Source organism: Talpa occidentalis, unplaced genomic scaffold (genome assembly GCF_014898055.3).
Source record: "Talpa occidentalis isolate TD23 unplaced genomic scaffold, MPIMG_talOcc4v2.1 talOcc4.16, whole genome shotgun sequence".
NCBI lineage: Eukaryota > Metazoa > Chordata > Mammalia > Eulipotyphla > Talpidae > Talpa > Talpa occidentalis.
In genome coordinates, this window is record NW_023601653.1 from 19036419 (window position 1) to 19059183 (window position 22765).

Sequence of the window (22765 nt, forward strand, 5' to 3'; positions counted from 1 at the left end):
AGATGTCTGTTTCTGTCTTACAGAAACACCCTTATGACATAAATCTGATGACTCTGACATCTATGTTCATGTTTTTTAACTGCATATAATTTCTCTGTAAATAACCCAATAATCATCTTTCCCTGTCTTGTTGGAAACTTTATATTGGCATTGTTTGTCTATTTCTCCAATTCTCAGTCTCTTTCCAAATAGTATCTTTTTTTTTTTGCCTGATTTGCTGATTTATTATTTTTTTTTTAATAATAAATTTTATTGTTATATTCCCCATACAATTGCAGCCCCCCCATTCTGACCCCAATCCCTCCCCTCCCGCCCCCGCCCCCCAAAAAAGTGTCTCTGGTTCATAGTTTTTTGTTGATTTTGATTTTCACTTTCTTATAGTTATTCATTTTCCTGGTCCCTTATTTAAGTTTTCTAGATTCCTGCTATGAGTGAGACCATCCGGTATTTTTCTTTTTCTTTTTGGCTTATTTCGCTGAGCATGATCCCTTCCAGCGCCATCCATGTTGCTGCAAATTGCATGTGTTTATCTTTTTGAATGCTGAATAATATTCCATGGTATATATGTACCACATCTTCTTGATCCAGTCAACTATTTTTGGGCATTTGGGTTGTTTCCAAAATTAGCTATTGTAAACAGTGCTGCTATAAACATAGGGTGCAGGTGCTCTTTGGAATTGATGTTTCTGTGTCCTTTGGGTAAATACCTAGGAGTGGAATTGCTGGATCCTATGGAAGCTCTATGTTTAGTAGGTCCAGAAATCTCCACACAGCTCTCCACAGTGGTTGGACCAGTTTGCACTCCCACCAACAGTGCAGAAGAGTTCCTTTTCTCCACACCCTCGCCAGCATTTTTGTTGCTAGTTTTTTTAATATGTGCCATTCTCACTGGTGTAAGATGGTATCTCATGGTAGTTTTGATTTGCATTTCCCTGATGGCAAGTGATGTTGAACATTTTTTCATATGCCTGTTGGCCATTTGCATTTCCTCTTCAGAGAAGTTTCTTTTTAGCTCTTCTGCCCATTTTTTGACTGGATTATTTTCTTTGTTGTTGTTGAGTCTCATCAGCTCTTTGCAGATTTTTGTGATCAGTCCTTTATCATTAGTGTTGGGTGCAAAAATGTTCTCCCAGTTGGTGGGGTTTCTCTTTGTTTGTTATCGTCTCTTTTGCTGTGCAGAAGCTCTTTAATTTGATGTAGTCCCAGCTGTTTATCTTTGCCTTCACTATCACTGCTTTGGGTGATGTGTCTGTAAAGATGTCTTTGATGTGCAAATCACGTAGTGTTTCGCCTATATTTCCTTCTATATATTTTATGGTTTCAGGTCTTATGTCTAGTTCTTTAATCCATTTTGAGTTGATTTTTGTGTATGGTGTGAGGTAGTGGTCAAGCTTCATTCTTTTGCATGTAGCGACCCAGTTTTCCCAGCACCATTTATTGAACAAACTTTCTTTGCTCCAATGCATAGTCTTTGCTCCTTTGTCAAAGATTAGTTGACCATAAATCTGTGGGTTTATTTCTGGATTTTCTATTCGATTCCATTGGTCTGTATGTCTGTTCTTGTTCCAATACCATGCAGTTTTGATGATTATGGCTTTGTAGTAGAGTTTGAAGTCTGGGAGTGTAATGCCTCCATTCCCTTCTTTTTTTTCAGGAGAGCTTTGGCTATTCGGGGTTTTTGTGATTCCATATGAATTTCATCAATAATTGTTCTATTTCTTTGAAGAATGACATTGAAATTTGATTGGAATAGCATTGAATCTGTATATTGCTTTTGGAAGAATGGCCATTTTAATAATGTTTATTCTTCCAATCCAAGAGCAGGGGATGTCTCTCCATTTCTTTGTGTCTTCTTCTATTTCTTTTAACAGTGTTTTATAGTTTTCTTTGTATAGGTCCTTTACCTCTTTTGTTAGATTTATTCCCAAATATTTGATTTTTTTTGTTTCAATAACAAAAGGGATGGTTTTTTTGATTTCTTCTTCTTCAGATTTATTGTTTGTGTATAGGAAGGCTACTGACTTTTGCGTGTTGATTTTGTATCCTGCCACTTTACTGAACTGATTGATGAGTTGAATTAGCTTTTCTGTGGAGTTTTTGGGGTTCTCTATGTATAATATCATATCGTCTGCAAATAGTGATAGTTTGACTTCTTCTTTTCCTATTTGGATTCCTTGGATGTCTTTCTCTTGTCTTATTGCCCTGGCTAGGACTTCCAGTATTATATTGAAAAGCAGTGGTGAGAGTGGACATCCTTGTCTTGTTCCAGATCTTAATGGAATGCTTTCAGCTTTTCACCATTGAGAATGATACTGGCTGTTGGCTTGTCATAGATGGCCTTTATGATGTTGAGGTATGTTCCTTGTATCCCAAGAATTTCAAGGGCTTTTATCATGAATGGGTGTTGCACTTTGTCGAAAGCTTTCTCAGCATCTATTGATATTATCATATGGTTTTTATATTTCTTTTTGTTGATGTGTTGGATAACGTTGATTGATTTTCGGATGTTAAACCATCCTTGTGCCCCTGGAATGAATCCTACTTGGTCGTGGTGAATTATCTTATGGATACATTGTTGGATTCTGATGGCTAAAATTTTATTGAGGATTTTTGCATCAGTGTTCATTAGGGAGATTGGCCTGTAGTTTTCCTTTTTTGTGTTGTCCTTGTTCGGTTTTGGTATTAGTGTAATGTTGGCTTCATAGAACGTGTTTGGTATTGTCCCTTCCTTCTCAATTTTTTGGAAGAGTTTGTGAAGGATAGGCACTAATTCGTCTCTGAATGTTTGGTAGAATTCATTTGTAAATCCATCAGGTCCTGGGCTTTTGTTTTTGGGGAGGTTTTTGATTACCATTTCAATTTCGCTAATGTAATTGGTCTGTTTAGGTGTTCTATTTCTTCTTTATCTAGCTTTGGGTGATTGTAGAGTTGTAGGAATTTGTCCATCTCTAGATTGTTAAACTTGTTTCCATATAACTGTTCATAGTAGTTACTGATTATTCTTTTGATTTCTGCTGTGTCCGTTGTGATTTCTCCTCTTTCATTGATGATCCTGTTTATTTGTGCTTTCTCCCTTTTTCCTTTGTGAGCCTGGCTAGGGTTTGTCTTTTTATTGATTTTTTCAAAGAACCAGCTTTTGGTTTCATTGATCTTTTGGATTGTTTTTTTAGTTTCAATTTCATTTATTTCTGCTTTGGTTTTTATTTCTTTTCTTCTACTGGTTTGGGGTTTTTTGTTGTTCTTTTTCTAGATCTTTGAGCTTCGAGATTAGGTTGTTTCTTTGAGTTCTTTCTTGTTTCTTGATGTGAGCTTCTATTGCTATATATTTCCTCTTATTACTGCTTTTGCTGCATCCCATACATTTAGGATATTGGTGTCCTCCTTGTCGTTCAATTCAAAAATTTTTTAATTTCTTCTTTGATCTCCTCATTAGTCCAGTGGTCTCCCAGTAGTGTGGTTTTAATCTCCATGAGGTAGGAAAGTTCCTTGCCTTCTTTTTATGGTTTATTTCTAGTTTGATGCCTTCATGGTCAGAAAAGATGGTTGATATGATTTCAATCTTGGTGTATCTGTTGATGTTTGTCTTGTGCCCCAGTATGTGATCGATCCTGGAGAATGATCCGTGTGCGCTTGAGCAAAATGTGTACTCCGTTTTTTTGGGGTTTAGTGTTCTATAGATGTCTGTTAAGCCCAATTGCTCTAGGTTCTTATTTAGAGCTTTGGTTTCTTTACTTATTTTTTGTCTTGTTGATCTATCCATTGTTGATAGTGGTGTGTTTGAAGTCTCCCACTACGTATGTGTTTTCTCTGATGTCTGTTTTCAGAGAGGACAACAGTTTTCTGATATATTTTGGTGCTCCTTCGTTTGGTGAGTATATGTTAATGAGTGTTATTTCTTCTTGAAGTATTGTCCCCTTGATCATAATGTAGTGACCATTGGGGTCTCTTTTTATCTTTTTGAGTTTGAAATCTGTTTTATCTGATATAAGTATAGCTGTTCCTGCTTTCTTTTTTGGCCCATTTGCTTGTAGGATTGTTTTCCATCCTTTAACTTTGAGCCTATTTTTATCTTTTGTAGCTAAATGTGTTTCCTGGAGACAGCAAAGGTTGGTTGTTTCTTAATCCAGGCTGCAACTCTGTGTCTTTTTATTGAAGAGTTTAGTCCATTTACATTTAGAGTTAATATTGATATGTTAACATCTGTATTTGCCATTGTGTTTGTCTTTCCTTTGATTTTATTTATTTATTCTTTTAATAACTTTTTTTTTTTTTGGCCTTCTTTCATTGTTATTCGTCCCTCTGAGTTTCTGGTTTAGGACTCCTTGTAGTATTTTTTGGAGTGGGGTTTAGTTGCAATGAAATTCCGGAGTTTCTGTTTGTCTGGGAAGGTCCATATTCTTTCTTCAAAGAGGAAGGAGAGCTTTGCGGGATAGAGTATTCTTGGTTGGCATCTGTTTTCTTGGAGTCTGTTGACTATGTCCCTCCACTCTCTCCTTGCCCGTAGTGTTTCTTCGGAGAAGTCTGATGTCAGCCTGATTGGCTTTCCTTTGAATGTTATCTGTTTCTTCCCTCTTGCCAGCTTCATTATTTTTTCCTTGTCCTGGATTCTTGGGAGCTTTACTATTATGTGTCTTGCTGTATTTTTCTTTCGTCGTGGAAGTTTGGTGTTCTTCTTGCTTCTTGTATATCAATTTTCAGCTCCTTCTTCACATTTGGGAAGTTCTCTTCAATTATCTCTTTGAATATTTTCTCTGTTCCTACTTCTCTCTCCTCTCCTTCTGGTATTCCTGTAACTCTTATATTTCCTTTCCTCATGGAGTCAGATAGTTCCCGAAGTCTTTCTTCATTCTTTTTCCTTCGTACTTCTCTTTCCTTTTCTGTTTTGGTTCTTTTTATTTCTGTGTCTTCAAGAGCACTTATTCGTTCTTCCATTTCATCAATTCTGCTTTCATTGCTTTTCCCAGAATTCTTTAGTTCTTCCACTAATTCTTTGATCTCCTGCATTTCTTTTACTTCCCTCTTTAGGGACTCAATTTCATTCTTCTGATCGTTGATTATTTTTCCCTTATCATTGTTTTCCTTTATGACTTCTGTCAGTTTTTTAATCACGGCAATTTTAAATTCTCTTTCTGGAAGGCTCAGAAGTTCTTCCAAGTTACTGTCGTTGCAATCTGGGGGCTGGTTTCTTTTTGTGGTGTGCTTTTTCTCTGGAGAGTTGCTAGGTTGCGTGTGGTTCTTCTCCTCCCTACTGTCTGTTTTCTAATTTGCCGTATGCGTTGGGACACTGTGTTGTTGGGACTGGCCGGCATCTTGGGTGGGCTTCTCTGCTCCCCTCTGGTTCCTCCAGGAGTCATCTGTCAGTTTCAAGCAGTCTTTATTGGAGAAAGGTCCCTGTCCTAAAATGCCGATGTGGGGACACACTCCCCTGTGCGCCTGGTCTGCCCCGGCGGTGGGTTCCTGCTCCTCCTCTGGGCTTGGACTGCAGGCCAGAGGGGGTCTGGCGTGGGCGAACTTCCCCTGCTCACCTCTGGCTCCTGAGGAAGCCTTGTGCAGGTAGTCTTTACTGAAGAAATGTCCCTGTTCTAAAATGGTGATGTGGGACACACTCCCTGCGCGTCCAGTCTCAGGCACACTCTTCTGCGCGCCTGGTCTGCCCCGGCTGTGGGTGCTCGCTCTCCCTGTGGGCTCAGACTACTTGTTCGGAAGGGGCCCGGCGTGGGCTAACTCCCCAGCTGGCCACTAGCTCCTTCAGGAGCCTGTGCTGGCTTCAAGTCGCTAGGTGGCGCCAGAGATCTCTCCTAGAGCCCTTGGGGAGCTGATTTTCCACCCCGTGGGACAGGGAGCAGAGCGGGGATGGTAGGGTACACCTCAACGGCTTTGGGGTGCTGTGTCTGCCTTGTGCCCCACCGTCGTGGGGAACCCACGCCCCTAATTTCGTGCCCCGGGTCTCAGTTCCAAAGCCCTCAGTTCCAGGACGCGGGCTGTAGCCCAGTTCAGTGGCGCGGGAATGGCGCCTTTTGCACCGCTCCCGTGCCTGGGCGCCTGGATCCTGCTCACTCAGGGAGGGACCTTCACCTCAGTGAGGACCTCCGCGCATCTCCCCGCAAGCCTAGGTCGTCTCCCAAGCCTAGGTCGCAGGCGCGGGGACCTGGGCAGCCGCGATCCCGGTCTGCACTTGCTTTTCAAGCGCGCGCGCGCCGCTTTCCCGCGCCAGCTTACCGGCAGCCGGGCTGTGTGCGCGTCTCCCGGGGTCTTTGTTCTTCTCTAATGGCGCCCGGAGCCGTTCGCTCACCGCCGCGGCGGATCCTGCAGGGTTCGCCTCAGCTCCCGTTCACGGGGTGTGGTGGCTGCAATAGTTCCTTTCCGCTCACAGTCCCGCTTGCTGCGTCGTTTGTTCTTGTGGGCCGTTTTGGTTTGTTGTTTTCCTCCTCTCTGCCGGTCGGAGAGTCTGCCTTTTCTTTCTTAATGGAATTTAGTCTTTGGGATTTTCTAATTTTAAGTTAGAGTATTATGAAGTGTACCTATGATAATAAACTTTTGGAGAATAGGAATTTTAAAACTGCAATTAAAATGTATAACTTAGTTATTGCTTACTATTGTAAAAGAGCAATCAAGCTTTGATTCAAAAGAATATCACTAAGTGTGAGGTAGGATTATAAAGCAGTGGGGCTTATTTACAAGCCTTGTAGGAAAATTGGTTTCATTATGGAGATACACATGTTGAACACAGGCAGTGGACATTGTTTTCCTCCCGACACTATACTTACAGACCATCTAGCTTGTACAAATTACAATAGCATTACCTTCACCAGCACCTCTGGCAAATCTGAGTGGATAGTAGTACACAGTAGATCTGGATATTAGCATATATACTACTCAAGAAATTCCTCATAGTTCATATATTTTTGCAGTCATTATTCCTCATAATGAGGATTTTCCTAGCGCCAATTATCATATTCTGGAATTCCTTTAAAATGTGTATTTCCTCTAGCTCATCACTAAGTAAGTGTTACACAAGTTTAAATGAAATACCTTGATCTCTAATGTCTAAAAAGGTACACCACGTGCTTTAGGTCCCTAAATTTCAGAGGATTCTGCAGGCAATGTAAATAAAGGTATTTTCTTCGTTTCTTGATTTTTGGTGAAGCAAGAGATTGCTGCTGCTATTTGTGCCATCCATGCTTTCTGTTTAAGAGAGGGGGAGAGAATGTTAAGCAAACAATTTCTCACATATTTGGATTAATATTTTCCATAGTATTTATAGATGTGCTCTTTAAAACTGAAAACTAATGCAGCATTTGCATACATTCCCCATTTTTTTAACTCTTAATATATCATAAATATCTCTAATCATATATGAAAATGAAAATGCATTAGAAGAGTATGGTGTGCAAGTTGGATAAACAGTCATGAGTAATCAAGGAACTGTAAGAGTCAATGATGACAAATTAGAAAAATGAGCATGGAGAATATAAATGGTTTGAGTTGAATTTCTACTCTATGGTAATTCTTAACCAGTGGTATAATTTGAAAAACAGACTGAGGAAGGTGACTGAAGAAATTGAATCCTTAAGAATAGGGCTGAATAGGAATTCAAGGCATGGTGCCAGATCCTCTGCCACTTACATCACTCAAGCTTCCAGCCTTTTAATTTGAACATCTGTCAAATGGTTCCATGAAAGTTGGTCTTAGGTCTTCTGGGCTCAGATCTATGCCCTAAACCTGATGTCAGGTTGTCTTTGCCTTAACACCCTGGATATTAATGACTATGCTTTATAATAAACAAAGAAGCCACCACTGGAAAAAAATAAAAATAAAAAGAATAGGGCAACATTGCATTTATTGTCTGGCCACGTTGTTGGTATGATGAAAGACAAATGTGAAAACTTCTAAGAGAAATCAGTGCCAGGTGGCTTCTCTACCACCCATGGCTGTATAAATAGTGGCATATTTTCAAAGGTTGAAGAGCAGGCTCGACATGGCTCATTATAGTAGCCTCTCACTTAAGTATGACATCATATTATTTGCATGGTGGCACCTAGGACGTTGATTGGAACATCTTAAAAGTCAATCATGCAATCCAAAGTAGTTCTTGCCCATTTCTTACAGAAACTGCAGAACTCAGAGGAGGCTCTTGAGCTTCTGCTGCAGGAGAAAATGTAGGGGACTGTATCTACTCCGTGTGTGAGGTATTCTTCCACTCTGAGGTATTCTTCTGCACATGGTAAGGACTGGATCCCTCCCTCCTCTCTTCCCAACTCTCCCCTTCCCAAAAGAGGGAACTATGCAAAGCTTTCCATTCACCATTACTTAAGAGGCAGGGGTGAAGTTTTTTAATGTCAGTTCTGAAGAATGAAAGGCTTATAAAATCAGAATACATACTTTAATGTTTTCCGTTTGGGCTTGTAATAAGAATGCTGCTATACACTGTCGATATCTGTTTTCATGTTGTATAAGGAAAGCATTTCTCAGTCCAAAGACTAGAAAAAAATTACAGAGACAAACAAAAACCAACTTTGTCATTTAACATGAAATCTGAACAATTTCTTAATACAAAAACCTGGATATTTTTTAGTGAAGTTGGAAGGTTTATGTATATTACAAGGAAAAAAAAAATCTTACTCCCAAACCCAGACTGCAGTATTCTGTCCAAATAGGATCACTGAAGTATGAAAACTCTTAGCTAAGACTTTAGGAGCTTGATGCAATGCAATCATGGTTTAAATGATGGAAAATAGGCTCTTCAGAGTAGAAACTTAGCATATTAGTTGGGCTTTGTGTAAAATATAGATAACAAAATACTGAAAACAAAGTAATTATTGCTTTTTCTCTAAAAATAAAATTTATTTTTGAATGTAAGGGGAAGTCACATCAAAACAGGAATTATAAACCAGTAAAGATAAGATGTGGCAAAAATACAAACCACCTGAATGCTTTAAGCAGGCCAAGAAAAGCCAAAAAGTTGACTCACATAAATAAAAAAATTCACCAAATTATGTGAAATATGTAGCAAATCAAACTGTAAAGAAATGTTGGCAGAGTTTCTCTGCTTGCAAAAGAAAGTCTATTCTGTCACTTTGTAGCTGGTCTCTATATAGCAGAAGTTTCTAAAGTGGAGTTTCTTCCTTGAATTATTAATACAACATAGGAAATAAAATTCTGCAGCCTATAGATTCTTTCTACTGTTGATTTTATGTTTAGGAGCAAACAAGCAAAAATAAACCAGGGTAGTCTCCTCACCATATCAAATACTTCAGAGAGGAGAAGAATGGCAACTTGTATTCTTGGCTTATCATTGAGTTGATGCTTGTCCACTCTCATTATTTCTGTTCTTTGAAGTTTATGGGTTTAACTCAAGACTCACTGAGGCAGGCTGGGCCTCATTTTGAGAATCAAAGTGTATGTGAGACTTTTATTTTGTTAACTGCAATGATTATTCCAACATCACAGGTTATATTCTTAACAGTCCTTCGACCTCATAATTTCTAAATTCTATAACAAATAACATCTGTTAAGGTCATGAAGTTCTGTCCAGATTCTCTGGAGTAAAAGGACTTAAACCAATTAAAAAATGACTTTGTGGGGGGGAAACTCTGCTTGTGTTTGTTTTACTCCCTGATTTTTTTTATAAATAAATTCCCTGTAGCAAGTGAGGCTTAAAAAATCAGGCTGTTGTTCTTGGCTGGGGTTTGGAATCCCTTTTCCTGAAAAATTGTTAACTCTTGTTTTCAGTTATTCAGGCATCTTTCATTGACTTGGTTTATAATATGAATCAAGGGATGTTACAGCTAAAAGGAAGTATTAGTAAGGAGATAATAAATGGTCAGGAGCAGCTCTAAAATAATTAACATGGTAATAATTGACACCATTTATGAAACACTATGTACTGAACACTGTACAATGATTTTCTTTTTCACCCTTTGCTCTTTGTCACACTGTAGCTAGTCTGCCTCATTCTTTGCATCTGAACAGTCAAAATAATAGACTGGAGGAATAAGAAAAATACAAAAACCCAGAAAGGAGATGGTAGTGACACATCAGAAGGTGATCAATATGCTAGAAATATAGTTTGCAAAGCACTTTTATTTAAAAGCATAGAAGGGAATATAAGAGAAAAACATGCGTCTCCCAAGGTAATGCACTGACATCAGATTTCCCATGAGTCCTTATCACTGGCAGGGCTGTGCTAACCTGAGGCCACAGCCCAAGCTGCTTCCACTCTTCCCCATGCATGTTCTGACAGCTTCCTCCCTCAAGTCCACTTACTGCGTCAGTGTCATTTCACCATGACCTCAGAAGTGAGAGGAGAAATTCCTGGCCTAGGATGCCCTCTGCATGACATTTCTCTTCATGAAAAGATAAACTAAACAAAGGAAGTGATTTCTAGCCTTATATGGGAAGCCTCGCTGTGTCTACCTGATGCCATCCGCAGAGCCAGGGGAGCTCTCCCTGATGGGGTACACTCATAGGCAAACGTTTTGCACCCCCAAGGTGCCCCTTTTGTAGGTTTGCTCTAGAAATCCTCTCTTGACTTATGCAGACTTTGCCTATATGGGCCTTGCCTGGTCCAGTCAAAGTAGATACAAAGAAGCCTATAGCTTGTCCAGGTCACTTCTGGGTGCAGTTTTTCTGTTGGTGGAGACTTTCTGCTTCCATTCACGAGTTAACATATATAAAACCTTTAAATAGACAATGTGAATACATAACATAACTGTAATTATTTGCTGTTGTTCATGTTTGTTTCTTCATGTATTCACTGAGGGTCACGCAACTGTGATAGGGCCATCCCTGCCCGTCACTGGAGCTCTGGACTTGGCTGCTGGGTTGTGAGTTGAAGGCAGCGGGAAGTGCACCCTCTCTCTTCCTGCTCCTCTGATGGGGCAGGAAGGCAATTCCCTGAGGCCTCGCTTCTGAAGGCCTCCTGTGAGCCCATACCTCAGGCAGAAGGGCCATCTGCTTCCTCCTGCACGCTGCTGCCACCCACCCAGAATGTCCTTCCAGTCCCTCAGAGCCCCAGGACGTTCCTGACAGAGGACTGACTGACAATTCAGTTCCCAGAGAGCAAGACTTTGTGTCTCCAGGACACTCAGAGTGCCTGTATCTCAGGGAACACTTAGGAAATACTTGAATAGAAGAATGAAATGAAAGCTATTTCTGCCCTCTGCACATGATAAATACATAAAACGGAATTTATATATTTATATATGTAATATGTATATTTCTGGCATATATCTTTCTATAGAGTGTAGTAAAACATCTTAGGCCTGAACAGCACATCTGATGTGCCTGTGCTTGAACAGTAGCAGCAGTACTACTTCTAATAACTGTTCATTATTTTATTTCATTCTTGTGACAGCCCAGTGAGATACTATTATCCCTATTTTAGCAAGAGGAATCGTTGCTTAGAAAATTTGTTGCTTAGAAAATTTAAGTGTGTCACTTATGCACATAGCAAGCGGCAGAGCTGATCACCCAGTCGCTGGAAGCCAAGTTGAACACTCTCTTTGTAACTAATTGGTAGAATGAGCAATATACAGACACAAAGGAACCCAGTATTGCTTTTTATGAAGATGTAAATTGGATTCATGTCCTGTTAACAAAAAAAGCCAACATCGAACTGTGAAATGACAAACAGATAACCTGAATGATGGAAGTGGACACATACCTGACACGTGGAGGGGATCAATACTTCTGACCAGCACTCTGTCCAGAGGGATGGGCTGATCGAGCACTGTGCATGAACCGCCCTCTTTTATTATTGTTTGCAACTCAGGAGTAAGTGAAGGGCATATTAAACCAGGGTCTGAGCCTCCAGGTTTCTGAAATTAAAGGGGACAATAAGGCAGTAAATAGAAAATCAGTGTTGGTGTGCATCCCTGAAGTATGTTAAAGTATGTACACACTTGAAGCAAATTGATTTCTAGAAATAATTGGTTAAAATCCATCCTACTATTCTTTATGGATTGATTTATTTTTTGTTGCGGCAATACCGATTTACAACATGATATGATTTAGACATATAGTTTCACACCTCTCCAGATGGAGGCTGCCATCCATTCTTTATGGATTTTGAAAAGCATTTCCTCTAAGTACATCATGATTTATAGTGCTTCTGATTCTCAGGTTTAGATATCTGACTAAATAATGGTGATGTCCATAATAGGAAACATTTTAATCACCATCATATCAATGGGAAGTTCTTCATTTCTAGTATCTCTCTAAATACAGAAAGGGGAGCCTCATTTTAGCCAGCTTAGTCCATTGGATCTAATATTAACTAAGTAGATAATTTAGTAATTTGTACATATAATTAAAATTGCTTGAAATATATAGGATGCTGGGGTTTTTTTTTACACAAGAGTGCGAAAGAATGTGATTTGCATGACCTATATTGTACATTTAATAGCAAAGTGAAACTAAAATTGTAAAATATCTTGATTCTAAGTATTTTGTATTTTACAATGAAGTTGTGAAGCATGAAAGCAGAATATTACCCTCTATATAGTTGATATAAGCTGCCATTAATTCATATATTTTATTTGAGCCATTATTTGATGTTAGATAGGCTGTGCTAAGCATCAAGGTTTTTGAAGGGGCTGGAGATTTTTTCAGGCTTGACTTGTTCAGACATTTTAGTCTGGATACCTTTAAATAGGAAGTCACACAAATCTCAAAAATGGTGACTCAGTATTCTGCAGTACCTACTCCTTTCTCAATCACCAATCAATTATTCAAAGATTGACTAATGGGAACTTCAAGATCCTTAAATTATTTAGCTCAACTAACCAACATGCCATATAGAAGCTTCAATTATTACAAGATAGGTGATACCCAGTCTCAGGATCTCATATCTGTGGAAGGCTAGTAAAGAAGTGAATGGAATGAAACAGCATTAGGTATGTCTGCTGGCTTAAGACACATTGCAGCCCTTCCTTCCACCCCTAAGGGCAGGTATCCTACAGCCTTGGAGGTGACCGCCTTCCTGAGACCACTCACACACACCATTCAGGAGACAGAGGAGGGAAGAAGGAGAGATTAGATACAAAGTCTTTAGTGGACATAGACCCAAGGCCCATTGGGTGGTAATAACAGTAATGGAAGCCATGCCACTCAGGTCATGGGAAAACTCCCTCTTCTCAGAGGGATTTGGTGGCTTTAGCCTCTAAGTGACTTATTTTGTCTGGGACAGCAGTTGTACGTTTGTTTGGGTTGTGCAGTTTTATAGATAGGTAGGCACTGAGAGTCTGGGGCTCCCTCCATCCCGGCCTTCGAATCATTTCTCATACGGGGCATGGATACTGCCTGGGCATGTGGTCATAGACAGTTTAGAGAGGATCCTTACCAGGGCAGCTTTTGTGACAGTGGACAATTTGAGAGAGAAAAGGACCGATGCACACAGATTATTTTGGTTTTGTTTATTTCGGCAGGTCAGGCTTAAAGCCCTGTGGCTTCTGGAAGATACCTTGAAAACACACAGACTAAGTTATTCTGAAAATCCTCCCTTCCTTTGAGATCCTTAAGGACTGTCTTGCCCTTGTGGTTTCTCAGTGCAGAAAGAGATGACTAAGAGCCATCATTTCATTATGTCTACATTTTCAGAGGTGACATACAAGTTGATGTTAAAAATCTTTAACATTTTTAACAACCTATTTGGAATATTTCTAAACTTATTTAGAAATAGCAGCATGTTACCTTCTTGTTGCGCTTGGTTTTTGTAACTAAGAGGAAATCATCAAAGAGGAACAGATAAACATCTAGGAATCTTGTGTTTTCTGAGGAAAGAAAGAAGGTGAAATTGGAACTGGCAAGAGTAAGCAGAAATTATTATTATTATTTTTTTTTTAGAAATCATTTTTTAAGCCAAAGAGTTCCTAGACTTTATTCTCAGCAAGGATAAGTATTCTAGCTACCGTTCACTGAGGGCCAAGTTTTCCACTGAGCAGTCAATATTGGCCACCAACTATGCATCAGTGATTAAGTTATAATCTCTGCCTTCAAGTAGTTTTAATTCTGGTGAAAACAGACACACAATAAACTTGTAAACAACCTGTAAAATGGGTAAATTCAGGAACTGACTGTTACAAGGTAAGTATGGCAATATGAAGGAAAATGACTCAAAAGGACAAATGTGAGCCCAAAGTCAGTCCTTTCCCATGTATTGCTGCAGGCATTTGAAGGTATCACAGTCCAGTAAAATAACTAGTACCAAATAATTTCATTAGACTTAACTAATCATCACTGTGAAATGGAAATTCTGCTTAGTAAGTGTTCCACAACCACATCCGAGACTTACACATTTTTGCAACTCTAAACTAGGCCTTTATTTTTTTCTCAGAGTCTGGATGATAGTGTCTCATTCCTCTGTTAGAGGATGGGGCAGCATTGCTAACTATTTAAATACAGTTCTGCAGCAATTTAAACAACACGTATTCTTTAGGTGCTTCAGCTGTTTGACCATTATATTTGTCTATTAGACAAATATTTTCTAGCTAGAAATACCAGTCTTTGGGGTGCCTCCCTGGTGGTGCAAGGGGTTAAGACTCAGCACTGTGAAGCTATCAGCAGCCACTGCAGCATGAGTTCGATCCCTGGCCAGGGAGCTACCCACATGGCGCAGCAGACCTCTCCTGTCTATCCTGCTGCTCCCCTCAGCTGGGTATTTCAGAAGATTCACCTGTTCTGCTCCCCACTCTGTCTCTGGTGAATCCTCTCACACACACACACCCCCAACACCTCTGGCCTGCAACCCAGCTCTTGTACATATAAATAAATCTTTTTTAAAAAAAGAAAGACCAATCTTTGGGGAGAGATGCATTAGTGAAGGGTATGCCAACATGAAATATAATATATAATGGGAAATTGGTTATGCTCCAAAAATTATGACGACTTGCATATTTTGGGAATGAGAAAGTATACTTATTTGGTTCCAATACCAGTTTTTAAGGTTGGAAGAAATTTTGAAATACAACATATTAGTGTTAAGTATCATCGTCATCCACCAACAACATTTACAGAAGAGAGTAGGGAATTTAAACAATTTTGCTAATGATTATTATTGGTGCTGGATCCCTGATTCTCAATCCAAAGCTTTTTCTATTCAATATGATGTCTCGCTAATTCTAACACTGTACCCTATCCCATCTCTCTGCCAATTCTAAGTCAGAGTCCCAGTGACTTCGATTTGTTTTGATATTATTATGTGGTGCTTCCATCTGATGGAATTTGACTAGCACCGTGTGCAAGTGCCTGATGTTAGTGACACTTACATTGGGTCATCCACACTCTACCACATTCCAGTCTACTAGAAATATTTTCTGGAAAATGGGTTTGAACTGTAAAGTGACATTCTTCAGTGAGTCTCCCACCTGTGCTTCCTTCCAAGAACCCTGATTCTACGTGACGTGTGAACGCATATCTGACAACACTGTTCATGGAGAGAAGGTCCTTGTCTTCATCTGTAACTGGTGGTTAAAGGCAAAGACTGTTACTGGTGGTGCCCCCTGGAAGGGGGTGCTGATGACGATGGATAAGCCCAGGGAAAATGCAAACAAATTATTGCATTTGGGGTGGAGACTCTGATAAGAAATAAAAGCAACTGCAGCAGCAGCCCCCAGCATGCAGTGTTCGGGATTCAGCGATCGACCATTCAGCTTTTGGGATTTCAGGATTTTCAGATTATCAGCGATTTTTGCCCCTACCATACTAATCTTCCAGAAGGCTGTTGTGGGCCTCTGAAGGACATGGCGAGGCCTCCAGTAGCCAGTCTCAGAGAGGAAAAGTTCAGAGGTTTTGCAAGCAGCTGAACGACTGAAACTGTTCCCAGTTTTGCTACTGTTACAGGCAGCAAGGAAGGTGAAGACCTGCAGCTGGTGCCTCGCTGAGCTGGTGAGTGTAGCTGTTTGTCCGGTCGTTTGGCTGCTGCAGCTGCTGTTTTGCATGTCACTTGTCTGGTGCTGTGCTGGGGCATCTTGGCAGCTCTGGTGAGCCTCTCCTATTGTGTCTCCTGCTGTCTTCATTAGTTGGAACCCGCCTATAGTCTGGCTGCCACATGCTCCAGGTTGACAGTGGCAGAAAAATGCCATCTTGAGAGAGTGACCTGCATCCTCAGTGGCAGGAAGATGCCATCTTGGGTGTGTTTGTGTTTAGGACTTTGAAACACTGGACACTGCTTCAGGCGAGGTAAACAGCCATTTTTGGCCTCAGCAACTCTTTCTTTTCCCCCTTTTTTGTTAAAGAAATCCCAATATTGTTCTCTGAACCTGAGTAGTCTTGCAATTGTACAAATGGGTGAAGAACTCAGATGGTGTCCCAGTAAACTATTTGGGCAGTGTCACTGGCCATTTTTAGTGCCCTGGCTGCCCTGTATCACTATCACATCCAGCTTCCACAGGGTCTCTCATCCTTTTCACTCCTGAACTCTAAAACTGACTCCCTCACCCTCTTCTTTTGCCACCCTCAGTGTTATCAACCAACCTTTCAAGCACATACATGAGAACACTTGATGCCATCTTCAACTCACTTCTTCTTCATCCATTTTATCAGTCACAGAGCCCTCCTGTTTTCCCTTTGAAATAGCTCTCACATTAATCCTTTTCCTTCCATCCCTGTCTAACACTTTAGGATATGTCAGTGTATCTCATAAGCTGGGGAGTTGGTAGATAGAGGGTAGGAGTGAATGAATCAAAATCTTGCTAATTCCAGGTGAGGTGATATTAGAGGGAAAGACACAATACCAGGCTGTATTTTCCTTCATCACTTTGATTTCACTTTGTTACAATCATCATTATTTTGAAATCGTAAATGACATCAAATAAAAATTTTGTTATCTTTCTAAATGAAAGTGGGAGGAGGGTAGTCTATAGTTTGAGAGTGGTTGAGAAACAGGCCAAGCTCTTCCCCTGCCAGGTGGGGAGGTTGCTGTCATGGCCCGAGATCACACAGTGGAACAGGCAGAGCCAGAAGTGTCCCTGGCAGCCAGTCTCCTGACCACATTGCTAGAGCCTGTCCTCTCAGGGGCTTCTGCCTCCAAGCCTCTCCTCCTGCTGTGCTCTTCATGCAGGATGCTCTGCCTCCTGGCCTTCCACTGACCTCCATCCACCCTTTCTAGCCTCCCAAGTCCATCTCCAGTCCTGGGGGCTGTGTCTGAACTTATACTGCAATTCTGCTCACTGGTAGGGCCTCTGAACTACAGGGAAGGGCTCAGACAGAAGCATGTTCTATCCTTAACAGATGCTGCCTAGGACCACATGTGTCACGTAAACATGTTCCCTGTATGGCTGCTCGGCTCGTTGAGGAGTAACATGATGATAATAGCTACCATTGTGTGTCCACTATACTCCAGACCTTGAGTTAACTATCGATGTATGTCATTTAATTTTAACAACTTATGTGATAGATATAATTACCCATTTACAGAGAGAAAATGGAGCGCAGTACAAGTTACAGTGTGAATTATTTTACCAGGCATAATTTTTTAACTCCAAGCTCTTTGATTTACATCTTTTGGTGCTTTGCTTATAGGCAAATACAATATCTTCCACCCATCAACTAGCAGCAATGGGACAGCTTTACAGAGCAGTAAAGCTATTGGTTCTATTACTATTATTAATATTGAGGTAACTTTAACTTACAGTACTGTATATGATTTAGGAGTACAAGTTTACACCTCTTCAAGTGTATGTTGTCACACACATATGCCCACCACCCAAGTGACAATGACCTTATCACCATTCAGTGGAGCCCCTCCCCCACCCGTTGGCTGCCACCCTCAGCACCCAAGATGTTGAATTTTTAAAAGAAGCAGTTATTTACCTGCGAGAGTTAATTTTCCCTCATAGAGAAGGTGTCTGTTGGTTGGTGACAAGATATTTTCTGCCGTGTGTTCTTTAAAAATGTGTTTCAGGCCCTTTCAAAACAGGGTTGAAAATCAAAGAGATGTTCTTAGTCATTTGAACAGAACATGTTCCAGGAGCTGGGCTAATACACACCATCTAGAAAGTGTGTGACATCGTGAGTAGGTGGACCCGGGAGTGAGGAAGGATAGGAGAACTTCTCAGAGGCAACCCCCTGAGAATGCACGGGGATGTCAGCCTCCCACACAAAATGCCACATTTCTTCAAGGTTTTACTTCTTGCTTATAAAAATAGATTAATTATTCAAGTGGGCAGCTGATGTATTATAGGGCTGATGTATTTCCACCTGAACACCAAAGATTTAGAAAGGGGCAGAAATGTACCTCTGGGATGAAAAACCTTTTATCTCTGTCCCAAAGTGGAGGCCACACTATAATCTCCTGTAGATGTCTACATTTTTGGAAATTGTCAAGCCACTTCACCTTTCCTTCAAGATCCCCTGAAAGACAAGATACACCGAAAACATATTTAGATGCATGTGACATTACAGCATAAATTTTAACCAAGATCTACAGAAATCATTTAGAGACATTGATTGCCTGGGAGCCAAACCATGCTCTTAGGTTCATTTAACATATTGCTTGCTGTTTAAATGTCTTAGAAAAACTCACTCATTTGAAGTCAGCCTTTTGCAGAGAAAAATGAAGCTTAAATTACTCAGTAAATTGTAAATGTATGGTGCATTTTTTATTTCAATAACATTAATAAAGTCCTTGATAGCCTTATTTTTTACACCACACAGCTTATAATTAGAGGAAGGAAAAAAAAAAGCATATGAATGAGGATAAATGTATCTTTTTGTCCTAATCATAAGGGCTTTATGAAAGGGCTTCGTGGTGAGGATGATTATTTCTTTCTGGTAGGGACACTTTTTCTCTTTTGAAGACTTGCATTAATCTTCCATTATTTTTAATAGCATATTGCTATGGAGATTTTGAAGTGATTTTTGGAAACAAGACGGGCAAGTCATTGATGCAGAAGATCACACAGTTAGTGGAATCCTTGAGGACCTATCATCGCTAATTCCATAGACTTAAAAGCAGGCCACAGGAATCTCTGCCTCAAAATGAAAAATCCACTTTCCATTTCTCCTTCAGGGTGGAAGGACGTCCCTGCGGAGGAGAATAACCACCATGAGTTCCAGTGCTTTGTCCAAACCTCAGATGCGAGGCCTTCTGGCCAAGCGTCTTCGAGTTCATATTGTTGGAGCATTTGTTGTATCCCTGGGAGTTGCAGCTCTCTATAAGTTTGCTGTGGCTGAACCAAGAAAGAAGGCATATGCGGATTTCTACAGAAATTATGATTCCATGAAAGATTTTGAGGAGATGAGGAAGGCTGGGATCTTTCAGAGTGCAAAGTGATCTTGAACCATAAAGGATTTCTTTGGCTTGATTTCCATGGAAGTTTGTCACTGACATGTGCTCCTGAACTATGAAACAAGAATATGTGGGTAAAGGAATAATTTCTCTTGATAAATAAATACTGTGGACAAAAAAAAAAAAAAAAAAAAAAATGAAAAATCCATATTTTACTGAGAAATCTCCAAAAGAGAAGCTGTTATCATCCTTATCTGCCTATCAAAATAATAATAATCTTCAAAATTACTTTTTCAGTTAATTTTTTAAAAAGCATGTCTTTCTAAATTGAATTTTTCTCTAACTCACTTGATAAACATAATTCCAATTCCTTGGGTCCTTTTAAAATTTGAACCAGGGGGCCTCCCTGGTGGCACAAGGGGTTGGACACCGCATTATGGAGCAGTCTGCAGCCTCTGCACCTTGAGTTCGATCCCTGGCCAGCCAGGGAGCAGCCCACATGGCGCAGCAGACCTCTTCTGTCTCGCCTGCTGCTCCCCTCAACAGTGTGTTTCGGTCAGTCTGCCTGTTCTGTTTCCTGCTCTCTCTCTGGTGAATCCTCTCACCCCCCTCATCTGTGGCCTGTGGCCCAGCTCTTGTATACATAAATAAATCAATCTTTAAAAAAATAAAATTAAATTAAACCAGGGCCACCCTGGTGGCGCACAGGTTAAAGACAGTGCTATCAAGCTATCACTGGCCATTGCAGCATGAGCTCGATCCTGGCCAGCCAGGGAGCAACCCACATGGCACAGCAGACCTCTCCTATCTCGCCTGCTACTCCCCCTCAGCAGTGTATTTCACTAGATCTGCCTGTTCTGCTCCCCACTCTGTCTCGGGTGAATCCTCTCACCCCCACACCTCTGCCTTATACCCCAGTTCTTGTATGCATAAATAAATAAATCTTTAAAAAAAATTTGAACCAAAAAATGACAAAGAGGAAAGAAACTCCCAGTTGAATGGTCAGTTTACTTTTAAGCTTGTGAAAGAAAAAAGATAGATTTCTGTACAGTTGGCCATCATCAATTTGGATTGTCCTCTTTGATGCTTCCCCAGGAAATCTTGGTTTACAGGCATAGATCATGTCTTCTGTATTTGAATTTAGTTATATAGAACTCCATAAATCAACTTCAGTCATCATAGGGCTTGCTCTGCACCCAATCTCAAATTTTGGTTCTAAAGATGTTGGCATTATTTTTAGATTGGCCCTGGATTTCAGTGACCTAAAAAAAAATGATGAATGGTAATTTATCCTCCGGAAGGACTTCCCGTGGTGTTTACTCCCACTTGCTTTGTGTGTGGGTTCAGTATGGATGTTAAAACAAAGTGCCTTCAATCATCTGGGAAGTAGGACTTTTCCTGCCTGAACTCACTTCTGAAAGCCTTCAAGACAGAGCCATGTCCTGAGTAAACTTAGTGCTAAGGTCTCAAGGGTTTGCCAGGATGTGACTGGAGCCCATTGTTTTGGGTGTTTGATTTACAATGCGCACAAACTCGAATCCACGTTTCCAAGAGCCATGACCTCAAGTCAATGGAATGACCTTCTAGAATGGAAGCCCAGATGGTTCCCAGGAGCTATACTCCTCCCCACCCCCCCAACTCTTTGATTAAGCTTGGCCTGAGCTCTGCATTATTCATCCCAGGGACTTACGAATTGACTTTTCCACCTTGTCCTTGAGGGAGTAGATCATGATTTTCTCCGTGGAATCTGTACTCCTTTTCCAGATATTCTTCAGCAACAAGGGATATCGAGTCAACCGGTGTAATGGGGCCACTAATAGCTCAGGCAGGTGAAGCCGTTTGCACTGTTCATTTTGTTCACACCACTGGGGAAGTCAAAAGCAGACATATCAGAACATCCTTTGGCCACTCAAACGCTGAGAAGTTGGATTATGAGAAGCCCTCAGTGATTTTACTCTTATCAATCACATGATGCACCTGTGACCTTGCTGAGAAAAGTCATAAACCACAGATTAGACTTTGATTTTGAAAGCTCCATATTAAAAGACCTTTTCCACTTTCCCACATGCAGCCAGAGCGTGGTGGGTGGAGCACTATGATGCAGGTTTCAGGGCTTGTTGAGATCCCTTCTCTATACTCAGATGCCTTTCTGTAAAATGGCGGAAGGTACTAAATGACCTCTAAGTTCTCATCCACCTCAAAATAATTGTGATTCTTATTGGGGGTTGGAAGGGATAGAGAAGGAAGCAGGGACAAAGGTGTGGAAAGGCTAGAAGTGGTAATGAGTGGAAGGGAGAGGTGTGGAGAGGCCATAGTCAGTGGTCTTGGTGGCAGCAGCCTCTCCATTGGAGTGTCTGGGGAGCTCCAGTAACCGAGATCTCAGCACCAACTGGTATAGGGTAAATGTGGAAACACCCGGTATCAATCAGACAAGAAGCACAGTGCTAAACAATTTAGACCGAGATCTAGGCAGGGATTTTGGAAGGTTTTAATAAAATATCAGAGGACCTTAGAAGAGAGAAAAGATAACTAACCATTCTAAAAGTAGCTAGAAGTTTTTCATTCCTCTGTCTATTTGCTTCACTTTTCAGGTCCATTAGGGTAGAAATGAACATCTTTCAGGAGAGGTCAGACATCAAAGGATTTTTCATGCATGGGTCTAGATCAGTGGGAGAGACTTTGGTTTTATAAAAAAAAAATAGTAAATGTGTTTAGGGGAACAGTGAAAAGAATTCAAAGTTTCAAATAAAAAAAGACATTCTCCTTATACATCTGTCTTGGTGGGAAAAAACCTTGGGCTGGGACAACATTCTTAGACTCTTGGGAAATTTCCTGAAGCCCACTACACCTCATGTGTGAAATGTAGATAACAAGAGTGACTAACTCATCAGGTTGGCAAGAGGTTTTAAGGAGGAGAATGAGTGTTGGCTTCAGACAGGTCTGAATTCCAATCCTGCCTCTTTTGGAAAGTTGCCTGATTTGTGTAAGCCGCTGACAAAGTGGAAAACTTCAGATCTCACAAGATGAGCGTGCAGACAAAGAGACGGCAGGTTTTGAGTACGCAGTACAGAGCAGGCTGTCAGGAGCAAGGGCTGGAGAACCTTTATGATCTGTGGGGCATTTTCTGCCAAAACCTCTCTTTGACTCTTGTTTCAGGAAGCTAACCATTCCCTGACAATGGAAACTAGCACTGAGGAGGTGAACATAGTTCTGATGTGAAAGCATTGTTTTTTTTTTTTTTTTAAAGATTCATCTATTTATGCATACAAGAACTGTGTTACAGGCCAGAGGTGTGGGGGGTAGGAGGATTCACCAGAGACAGAGTGGGGAACAGAACAGGCAGATTGACTGAAATACACTGCTGAGGGGAGCAGCAGGCGAGTCAGGAGAGGTCTGCTGCACCGTGTGGGTAGCACCCTGGCCGGGGTTCGAACTCGAGTTGCAGTGGCTGAGGACAGCTTCATAGGTTGTGTCTCAACCCCTTGTGCCACCAGACAGGCCCTGGGTTTTGTTTTTTTGCCCTAAAACTTTTATCTA

The 22765-nt window shown here is 40.8% G+C and overlaps 1 protein-coding gene across 1 annotated transcript in view; it reads right to left on the reverse strand.

The window, feature by feature from the left end:
- Positions 1-6893: 6893 nt before the first annotated feature.
- Positions 6894-22765, reverse strand: part of PLEKHG7 (pleckstrin homology and RhoGEF domain containing G7) — a 75015-nt gene continuing 59143 nt past the window's right edge. Inside the window, exons 18-24 of the mRNA XM_037515186.2 lie at positions 20919-21093; positions 18236-18351; positions 17812-17905; positions 13693-13772; positions 11666-11819; positions 8383-8480; positions 6894-7185 (exon numbers count right to left, since the gene is read on the reverse strand). Coding sequence (XP_037371083.1) covers positions 7078-7185; positions 8383-8480; positions 11666-11819; positions 13693-13772; positions 17812-17905; positions 18236-18351; positions 20919-21093 — 825 coding nt within the window. The 3' untranslated portion in view covers positions 6894-7077. The remainder of the gene's footprint in view (positions 7186-8382; positions 8481-11665; positions 11820-13692; positions 13773-17811; positions 17906-18235; positions 18352-20918; positions 21094-22765) is intronic.